The following is a 10,935-nucleotide window of genomic DNA, read 5'->3' on the forward strand; positions in this document are numbered from 1 at the left end:
ACACGATTGAATTCATTGCTACTTGTGTGCCCTTTTTATTTTACAGCTTGTTTGATGTTACAAAACTCTAATTAACGCCTTCTTATATCTTTTCATACTTTGTATCTCCGAAGGCTGGGGATTAACTGCATGATTGTTTTACTATTCGTTATATGCCTATGTTTACATGCTTCTGTCTCTGCACCTTGAACTTGTTTACCAAACATATGCTTCATTATCATTTACATCTGCTTTATGTGGCTGCCAAAATAACATCCAGGGTATAATTTGGGAAATGGTAGTCCCCTGTCTATTCCAATCTTTGATAAATCCTTGGCCCATTTGATACTTTAGTATGGATGCAAACTATACAAAGCAACGTAGTGACCGCCACATATATTTACTTGGCTTAAGTCCAGTTAAAATTATAAATTGCACTGATTTGCCATTGACAGAGGTCCTCCTCTATAACCACTTCGTCACTGCTATTCAGAATACAAAGAACATATCACAACGGCCAAAAACTCCACTTAGAGAAAAGGCATGGCAACGGCAGGCCTACAGATCTATTGACACAGTGTAGACCGTAGTGTAATATAATAGGCCTATATTATTCCATAATCACTACCGACATGTATATCGCCTTGTGCAAATTGCATGAACCTAAACTATCGGCAAAAGTATCTTTTACACATTAAAAAGCAAATTTATTCATTCAAATTAGTAGGCCTTTATTATGCAAACCTATGTTAACTATTGGTTTTTGGGAGGAGTCAGATTTGGGTTTTCAGATTCAAAAGCCACCACCGACGGCACTAAAAGCACGTGCACTTTCTCACCAGTCACGTGACATTTAATTGTCCAATGAGACAGTGGCCATGTTCACTTCCGGTTTTGTTTGTTATTTACTGGTTCGGGGTAGCGGAATATCCTCCGGTAGACCAACACAGGAAAGGACAAACTGTATGTTTCCAGACTGAAGGTCACGTTTAAAGGTTGTGAAGATAGTGGTGACAGATTCAGAAAGCCCTGTCTGTTCGACTGGTATGAATTACGATTCGTAGCCTATGCTATAGCTATATTCATTATTCGCCAACATCACATTTAAAAAGTCGCATGTTCAAGTTCTGTCAATGACACAATGGCTTCATGTCGTATTTTGAAATACAGTAATCTTCGGCTGAGCAAGTTAGTTTTAGTTAGGTAATTAAGCCGTTTTACGTCGTTTCACACATTTTTTGCCACTGATTAAGCTATATTCAGATATGTGTTCTAGCGACCGGTAGGCCTACACCCAGCCAACAGCCTACCGTTTAAACTGAGTTGGTGATATGTTGTGTTGTCTTACATGAAGTTCACAGGAGTGGAAACTACTTGTTTGTCACAAGTAATCATAATGATACATCATGATTTCACAATCCAAGAATGGCTCCAGTGTCCTCTTTGAGCAGTTTCATTTTAGATGTTGTTGACTAGGAGCAGATTCAGACGTGAAGATGGCCGACTGTTTCCTTCCTGAAGATGCTACAAAGCTGCTGCGGAATAAATATGTGGTCTTTATTGGAAGTTCAGGTAATTATGATTAGCACTGTGAAAATCAAATCCAACTTCCGCGGATGTGTCATCTTATGACTGGGTTTCACTTTGAATCAGCAGGTATAGGGAGCCTCCATGGCCGAGGTGAGTACCATGCCAGCGCGACACAATGGTCCAGGAGCCTTTCACCAACGCCATCGCTGTGAGTTCAAGTCCACCTCATGATTGCTTCCTCTCAGGCCGTACAATGGTCGTGGTTCCTCCCCCCCCCCCTTTTCGGTTTCCTCCCACTATAATGCTGGCCGCCGTGGTATAAGTGAAATATTCTTGAGTACGGTGCAAATTACCATAGATAAATAAATAAATAAAACAGGTATGTCCGGTACTTCGTGCAAGGCGACACGTGACACTAGCCACTTACCACTCCTCCAGCCATGCACTCTGCTTTCCTGCTTTCAAAAAAAGAACAAATAATATAACCTTAGTTATTTCAAAACACAAACGGAAGCAGACTAACGGTTACAGCCATTTCATTTCAGACGTGCTTGGTGGCTCAATAAATGAGCTTTTAATCTGGAATTCTTAAGAGGTCATGGGTTACATCGCCCTGTTTACGCACATATAGCAATCGGGGATTCCTGCGACGTCAGCGGAAACAGCTGCATTCGAGTTTATAGAAATAACTGGTGCTTTCGATTTTGTCAATATGCGCGATTTTGCTTACCTTGAACTGCGAGATCTCGGTTATGCAACATTGCAAACATAAAAAGGTATGCTTTCTAAACTTTATGTGGAATACTTTATTGATGTATATATTATATTATATATATACATTTGATGTAGTGTTGTCTTTTCTCTTAAACGTGTTCCAAAGAAAGATATTTCAGTGGAGTGATAAAAACCAATCAAATAAAGAAATGAAAAAATAAATAAGTACAAACAGATAATACCCACTTCAGTTATGAATCTTGATTGACCGGTGATTGTAGTTTAGAGTAATTTTCCACAAATGCCCGAAGATGTATAAGTGAGTACGGAAGCCGAGAGCGTGCAAAGGCCATCTCGCTCTCTTGACCATGTCAAAATCCCATGGCGGTCTACGCGGGCAAATGTTTATACACGCGTATAGGCCTAAACGAACACAACCACGCGCGAACTTGTGCACGCACGACTCCTAACGTCATAATGTTCAAAAAATGGCACATCCACGTGACAAATTTTTATATGCACGTGGCAAATTTTCCACGTGCCATGAAATCTCGAGAGCAGGCGAGTAAACGAAATGTGTGAACATCACGCGTGCACACGAGAAAAACATTTGCACGAGCTAGTGTTCCTCCGAGATATACGTCGAATATACATGGTACATTATATATATATATATATATATATATATATATATATATATATATATATATATATATATATATATATATATATATATTGTCTTCCATTTCATCTCGTTAAGTCCTTTTTCCGTGACGCAATCAAAAGCTTAACTAATAAGCCGTGTTTTCGTAGTATACACGCACAAGGACTTCGTGACGGCTGTTTAACATGTTTCAGTTATGCGTTCAATGTACAAAGATTGAACGCCACACTGGCGGTATTGCATGATGTTCAGTTATGCGCTCGATGCATTTACAGACTTTGCCACAGCTTAACACCACACATTACAATGTTATCGTGGCATGATTCAACCGCTGGAATTACGTCCTGTTTCATTTATGCGATCAATGTAGGTCTTCAAGGACTTCGTGAGGGTTTACTACTTGGCTCATTTACTGAGCTAACGACCTGTTTGAGTTATGTACTAAGACTATGCGTTTCCTGTTACAGTGATGAGATCTATGTACAAGGATTTTGTCAAGCTTCTTCAGAAGAACGTCTGGCTATCAGACTTCGAGTTGAGGAAAAAGGTATATGCATGTATATGCTATACAGTCACTTTGTATATTTCATCAGAATAACCGGTGGCGGGTTCAGGGAAAGGGAATTTCTTTTTTTTTTTTCGTCTCCCTTATTATTCGATGGGCCTTGGTGATATTAAACAATCTGTGTTGCACGAATGGGACGCTTTATGACATAAAGCGGTCGACATTGCACAAATGGGGCCCTTTGTGCTCATTGAAGACTAGGCCTACTCATCTTCCACCAATAAGGCTTGCAAGTCTGTACGCCACGCCTGGGAAAGTTCGCCAGTGACTTGCCAAAGCTAGGTTGTTTATTCCTGACACTCGTATTTCCTCCACCCATAAAACTGAGCGCAATCGTATAAGTGAAAAATTTTTGAAATGGCGTTTAACAACATTGAAATCAACTAATAACTTTGCAAAATCGCTGCGAATACCGATTCTAAGGGAAAATAGAAGAATAATACGTATGCTGTAAAAGAAAGCCGTGTCGACCTTTTGTATATCACTATCGACAACCGCACATGGATGACCGAGAGGTTAGAGCGTGTGCCTGGTAAGCCGCAGATCGGGGTTCAGTCTCGGTCTGGGTCATGTAAACAGAACTTTTGCCATTTCCGTGTTTCATATAGCCAACATTTTTACCAAAAAGAGCAAATCGTGTTGTGAATTATCCCGAAGGTTAGCCTACGTGATTAAATTGTGTTGTGAATTATCCCGAAGGTTAGCCTACGTGATTAAATTGTGTTGTGAATTATCCCGAAGGTTAGCCTACGTGATTAAATCGTGATGTGAATTATCCCGAAGGTTAGCCTACGTGATTAAATTGTGACATGAAGGTTATTAAAAATAAAGTTTTAAATACAGAAAAAGGACTCCTGAGTTTGGCATGGAAACATTAAATAAATAGATTTTAAAAAGTCTATGCACACCGATAATTAGTATTTGATAACACCAATGTACTAACTTTCAGGGTGAGAACAGTTTCCAGGGCGACGAGTTGTTGGCGGGCGGTATAAAGATGAATATGTCAAATGGTATCCAGTACCGAGAAGTTCGCCAGTACCGCACAGATCACGTGCTCGTCAGGTTCTACTTCATCACGCGCTGCTACAACAACTACGTGGAAAGCGTATTCAAGGAACTACAAAACGAACCGAAACCCGATTTAATTCTCTTGAACTCCGGGTTGTGGGATTTGACAAGGTATTGTGTGTAAAAATATATCTTGTGGATTAAAATATTGCTTAATTACAGAAGAAAATTAATACTGAAGCCCTAGAACAAGTTTCACCTGTTATAGTTTTGAAATGTTTAGTGATCGATTTCAGTTTATAGCAGATATTCTATATTTGACTCCAGCCTTATCAGGTGTTTTCCTGGAACATGGCTTATCCTTGACTGATGATGTCGCAGGTGCGAATCCATATATTGCTAACTGTTGTGATTTTCAGTTAGCAGGCGAAGGGCTGTTTTTGAAGGAGGGCTCGAACGGATTTGCTCTTCTTATAAACTTGACCGCCTTCGTAGAAGTGAAATATTCTTGGAAGGTAGCTTCGTTAACACCAATAAACGAGTAAAAAAAATAAAACTCATTAGGTTATTAAATAAATTGTTTTTTGGCAGGTATGGTGCAAACCCAGTCCCTGCCTTCAAGAAGAATCTGAACACAGCCTTTACCCGCCTGACAGAGGTGGTCCCCAACGACTGTCTTCTTCTGTGGATCACGTGCATGCCAATCTCTCAGACGGCAAAAGGAGGCGTGTTTGTCCCGGAAGTGGAACATCTGAAAAGCCTCGTGCCCTTAGAGCTGTTGCAGGCCAACGCCTTTTCGTCCGAGTTGGCGAGATCGTTTGGATTCGATGTTTTGGATTTATGTTTCTTCTTTAGAAACCAGCTTCACAGAATTGCAGATGACGGGATTCACTGGGATATGACGGCTCATCGTCGCTTCACAAATCTCATTCTTAGTCACGTGTCCGAGGCTTGGGAGATTCCTCTTCCGGGCCGTGCCGTGGAAATGGAAACCCCCAAAGACGTTAAGCGATTGTCTGCTCCGCTAACTTCTGAGAATGGTCAAATAGCCGGGAGGAAAATTAAAACTGTAGTGCGTCGACGTAAGCCCCAAAATCAGAAAAGCGAGAAAGATGAAGACGAAAGTGATGAAGGCGACAAAGATGATGAAAGCGGCAAACCTGAGAAAGCGGGTGACGCTGTTAAAGTTGGCAATACAGACAAACCACACAAATGTGACGAATCCGAAAAAGACAAATCCGATAAAGCCGATGCAGAGGAGAAATTCGAAAGAGTTGACCAAGCAAGCAAAGACGAGAAATCTCGCAAAGATGAGAATGCCAGCAAAGACGCGAAGGTGAAAAAAGCCAACAAAACGGACAGATTTGGCAAAGTCGACAAAGCTTCATCCAGTATGACTCATGGCAGATCAAAAACAATGCAGAATAAAAGTCCAGTTCGGTTTTTCAGGTTTGAGTATCGGCCTGACCACAAGGATCGGCTGCTCACCTCAGAGCCAAGAAAGGCTAACCGGACGGAGCATGCGCACTTCGTGCAGAGTTGTAAGAAACTAGACAAAGGTCCATACACAGGTAAGTCTATCGTTGACGATGTGTCAGAAGCCCTTCATACCGGAAGTGGGTTCGCTGTTCATTCAAGACAGCATAACCGCCGACAAAGGCAGCACAGTGCCCATACCCCTCGTACAGGCGCATTTTCGGTAGTCGGCAAGGGCTCTAAGATTCCAACTGCGACAGACCTAAGAGGTCATATCCACGGTCGCAGCAGTGGCTATATCCCGGATTTGACGATGGACAGTGAAGATGGTGAAGTACATAAAAATAGACTAGTATGGATCGAGGACTACAATCGGTGAGTTATGGCATAACCTTTGACTTGAGTTATGGCATAATACTGTGACCCGTGTTGGCGTCAGTGCCATACAAGGAATTACCGATATCGACAAAGTGACGTCGTGCTAGATTACGCTTATATAGACAGTTTAAATTCCACATAGTTAATTATAGTTAACTAAGACTATCTACATGCACATTTAGATACAGATGGCTCCAAACCAACGTCAGAGCGCGCTCCATTTAAAAATCAGTATGCATTTGCTCTTGCAGTTTGTCAAAGCAAATGAGACAAAAAAATATCCGTCATATAGGTCTCCATGGCAATAAGTTTATGTTCCTTATCTTTATATCAGTCGATTTACCGCAAGTACAATGTCAAGCGGTTATTTAAACCAAAACAAAAAACAAAAAAAACTGTGGACCCGAGATATTTTGCTAGATTATTTTGTAATGCACAGAGCGTCCCGTCCGTCTGCTTGCCTCGACATATGTGACAAGGGCGGGTAACTGGAGCAGGTTTTTAACAGGTGCACGTTCTGACGTTGGTATAGGGTCATTTCTGGTCCAGACCTAACGTCAAAGCAATCCCTGTATCTGTCAGAAGGAAGACAGTATGGAGCAAGAGTGTGATAATTGATGTTAGGAAAATCGGGGAGACAATCACGCATAGTGAGCATTTGGGTCGTTGTGATGCAGTTTGGACCCCAGGACAAAAATATTGAATACCATAATGGCCCAAAGAGGTATAAATGGCATGTTTTCAGAAAGGTTAATTTAATTGTATTTTACTTTATTAAATTAATATATTGTCCTTTTGAATTGAAATTTCCTACAATGACGAAGTTTGAGAAACACTTGCAAAGAAGCTCTTTCGCAATACGATTTCTTCGCAATACGATTTCTTCGCAATACAAATCTTTAACCATTTAGCTTCGTAAAACAGGATTAAGAATAAGGCGTATAACCTTCCTGAAAATACTTTTGTCAAACAAAATTAGTTTTTGGACTTATAACATATTGTCAAAATGTGTATTCCAATATTTTTTTATTTTATTTATGTTTTTTATTTTTATATTGGTTTTAAATGGTATAGTTTTCATGCACAGCACGTATGCGTTTTGTATCAAACTATTATTAACATGAAAATACTCTAAAGTTGCAAAAAAAAAAACAGGTACCGATTTATTCTGATATTAGTGCTACTGTAACATTGTGCGGATTAATTGCTAATTAAAAAACTCATTTGGTATGTGGTCGTTTGTTTATCAAATGACATACCCCCCAAATGGCATACCGCAAAATGGCATACACCTCCCCCCCTCAAATGATATACTCCCGAAATGGCATAGCCCCAATTTTATTCAGTCTTCATACTTAAGGGAACAATACTGTGAAAAGTGTCAATTATTAAAGAGTACCTAAAGATCATGTATGCATTGCAATATAGCTGTGATTCAAAAATGTTTTATTAATTCTGTGATCTGTTTTATCCTCTGCAGCTCTTAAGAGTAAGCTAATGAGAATTGAGGCTGTTCTGTGATAATTTAAATGCTTTATTCAATAAACATGACTAAACGTGAATAGAAAGATCTTGATACTTTTTGTGGCAATATTTTATGTTATGATACAAATATCGATTTACGACAAGTTCGCAAGGTACCGCAACAAATGTACCATGTACATTGGTTAAAATAGGCAGACCACGTGACCGAAAAATTAGAAGAATTAGGAAATCTTGCTGTCAGAAACAGAGATATGACGATAGACCTCAAGACCATCAAAGGACAGCACACTGGAAAAGACTGAGTTCAAGGATAGTGAATGATAGACTACAGATCTGAAAACTTGGCTGGGAAGAATAAAACAGTTATCCGGTCTCAACAGAAACCTACTCTCCACGTCAAACGATTCGAATCTATCGATTCTATAATCTGTCAAGAGCCATCTTGTTTAACGATACGAAAAAAGTGACGTAACCAGTGTTATAGCCACTTGACTCTCTCTTCTGCGAACAAAACACCCTTTCACTGGTCGAAGAGGAGGTATAGCGTCGATTTTTAATAACGTAACTTACACAGAGGCAGGGTGTCGGCTACCAAGTCTCGCATTTCCAAGGAATAAAATAACTTCAGCAATGCCTGACATCATTGATGGCCAAAAGGTATTCTTAATATCTGATCTAGATCAATGAATTTGGTAGAATTTGGTCCGTATTCAGCTTCCCGCTTCGTTTAGAGCAGCGGCCCTCCCAAGTTGGCACAATAACCTTACAACAACAGCAGGTTACAGCTAACGATGGTTCGGTTGAGTGCACTGGTCATTCTCGGCGATGTTAATTAGCTTTCTGTATCAGATTTGTGAGCTTTCAGAAGAGGTAGTAGATGGAAGGCTGTAGTCGAACAAATGTCGTGTCAGAATACCAAGATCATACTTTTATTTGTGATGGGTTCGGTCCGGTTCTGATCAAACTTAGCTGATGGCTCAGACGCCTTGAGTTTCGTAGACTGCTTGTCCACATCAAAAAGTGTTAATTTATGAGGGCTTCATGGAAGTCTTGAATTTGTTGTCGTGTTACATGCTGAACTACCGTACGTGTCTGACAAAGTCAGCAACTGCATGCCTTGTACTAAATGATGCCTCTATTCAATAAATTGAGATTATTCCTCACGTTACTGCATGACCTAAGAAGTGTCATTGGAAACTGGTCCATATGCAACATAAAAACACTCGTGGGCAAACAAATATCGCCTTTCGATCTTGGTTAGACACGTTGTAAGTAGTGACATAACTATAGATCTTGGAGCTAAAACCGCTTACCAGGTTCAAAACTGCGATTAACCACTTCAAGTTGAGGCGATAACCTTTTTTAGTCTGTGTTTGTGTGCAGAGCGAAGCTGCTTTACGAGCAAACTGAAGACTCGGAAAATTTTGAAAATTTATTTCATTTATGCTTTTTTCATTTATAAGTCATGCACTTATACGACGGCGGCCAGCATTATGATGAGAGGAAACCGGGCAGAGCCCATGGAGGAACCCACGACCATCCTTCAAGATGGTCAAGAATTCCTCGTTTTACATACTGACTACACGAATATGACGGCCATATTGTTATTTGATATCCTCAGTAAGAATAAGCTGCATATATACCTTTAGTGCGACTGCATACGATTTCGGATGTCCTCGTGTGTCATCAAGGAGTGTGCGAACGGCGCCTTTTTTTCTCTCGAAATTTCGAAATTTTTCGACTCGTTTGCAACATGTGAACTTACTGTTGGGTCAGATCTAATAAGGTGATAATACAAAAACTAAAAATTTTGGCAGCCACGTAGCAAAAATTAATTTGCTACCAGCAGGCTTTATCCGCCTGCTTTGAGTGGGAAGGTTGTATTTCCAAGACGCGCGCGCAGTTCTTGAAAGAGGACAAGTGGCGGAGGGGATCAAACTTGTTTATATTGGGTTACATTGGCTCACTTTTTGTGTTTAATAAATATGAAGCTTAAAGAATAGAACAAAATAGAAATAATATTATAATAATAGTTCTAAACTTTCTTTCACATATACTGTATTAATATGAACAACAAAGACTGGCAAAACATGATTACTCATTTTACCAATCATCTTCAATATATCAACCGGATATCCCTCACATTGTTCAGTCCTTCTGTGACGCCATGACTATCATTGACAATGACAGAAGGATGGTGACACACAAAACTTGTGACATCCTACCATCTATAGTGACGCAACAGTCGTTGGCAAGAGCCCGGTACATAGAAACCATTTCTGTGAACCCTCGCGTTCAAGAAAGATGAAGGTTTTTTTTTTGTTGCTTCAAATGGATCACAATCGTGTCTCTGGATAGTCTGAAGGAAGAGTAAGTATTGCTTTACCCTTTTATAGTTCTTTTAATGGCCACAATGACAATAAACTGTTAAAAAGGGTGTTGTCTAGAGGAGTAACATTCTGTACTGGGTCCCGTCTCACATCCATTTTGGGCTATATTCCAAAGCTTTAATCTCTTTTGAAAAAAAACGTATTTGAAGCAACATGTAAAAACTTGTTTGAAATTGTTCCTTCAGGGCACACAATCAACAATCGAAGGATTTTCTGTGTACATTTAGGAGTTTAATATGGACTACAAGTTTAGGCTAAAAACCAGAATGCGATATTTTAGGTGTCTCTATATCAAAACCGATATCCATTTATCAAAACTGTGAATTCTATAAAATCAGTTAATGAATTCATAGGCAATTAGAAATATAATAATCAACTATATAGGCCTATGCCCTTGTGACTCCTTCTGCAGCATTAGGCTGAACTACAAATGCATCTGAAATCTGTTTCGCTCTTCCCAGCTTAGCTTTCAGAAATACAGCTCTGTACTCTTCCATTCACAAACCGGGTGTTCGATCCCTTCCAGTGTGTTGTCCTCAACATGTCAATGCCGTACGCTACAAATACGTGTACGGGTGTGTGTACCTTCATCCTAAAATCATTCTGACTTCATTTCATGTAGAACTACTAATGTGAATAACTTCACAACTGACATACGTGTTCGTGCCGCATCGAAAGCAAGCGAAACTTTTTCGATACGAGTCCGTCGCACCCTCGTTTGTGGTAGGTTTGGATTGAAAAGA

At 39.9% G+C, this 10,935-nt stretch overlaps 1 protein-coding gene across 1 annotated transcript; it reads left to right on the top strand.

Annotated features, from left to right (window-relative positions):
* The first annotated feature begins 1,475 nt into the window (after positions 1-1,475).
* On the top strand, positions 1,476-7,838 carry LOC135479733 (uncharacterized). Its single transcript, XM_064759636.1, has 6 exons — positions 1,476-1,551; positions 3,355-3,434; positions 4,402-4,634; positions 5,055-6,314; positions 6,900-6,967; positions 7,798-7,838. Exons 1-6 carry the CDS (start codon positions 1,476-1,478, stop codon positions 7,836-7,838), a joined length of 1,758 nt encoding a protein of 585 aa, XP_064615706.1.
* The last annotated feature ends 3,097 nt before the right edge of the window (positions 7,839-10,935 follow it).

Source organism: Liolophura sinensis, chromosome 12 (assembly GCF_032854445.1).
Source record: "Liolophura sinensis isolate JHLJ2023 chromosome 12, CUHK_Ljap_v2, whole genome shotgun sequence".
Taxonomy (NCBI): domain Eukaryota; kingdom Metazoa; phylum Mollusca; class Polyplacophora; order Chitonida; family Chitonidae; genus Liolophura; species Liolophura sinensis.

Excerpts from the sequence above, each read along its gene's own strand:
- LOC135479733 (XM_064759636.1), top strand. The coding sequence starts at position 1,476 with ATGGCCGACTGTTTCCTTCCTGAAGATGCTACAAAGCTGCTGCGGAAT. Across the intron at positions 3,435-4,401 it reads ACTTCGAGTTGAGGAAAAAG|GGTGAGAACAGTTTCCAGGG; the intron begins GTATATGCATGT and ends ACTAACTTTCAG. Across the intron at positions 6,968-7,797 it reads CGGGGAGACAATCACGCATA|CTCTTAAGAGTAAGCTAATG; the intron begins GTGAGCATTTGG and ends TATCCTCTGCAG.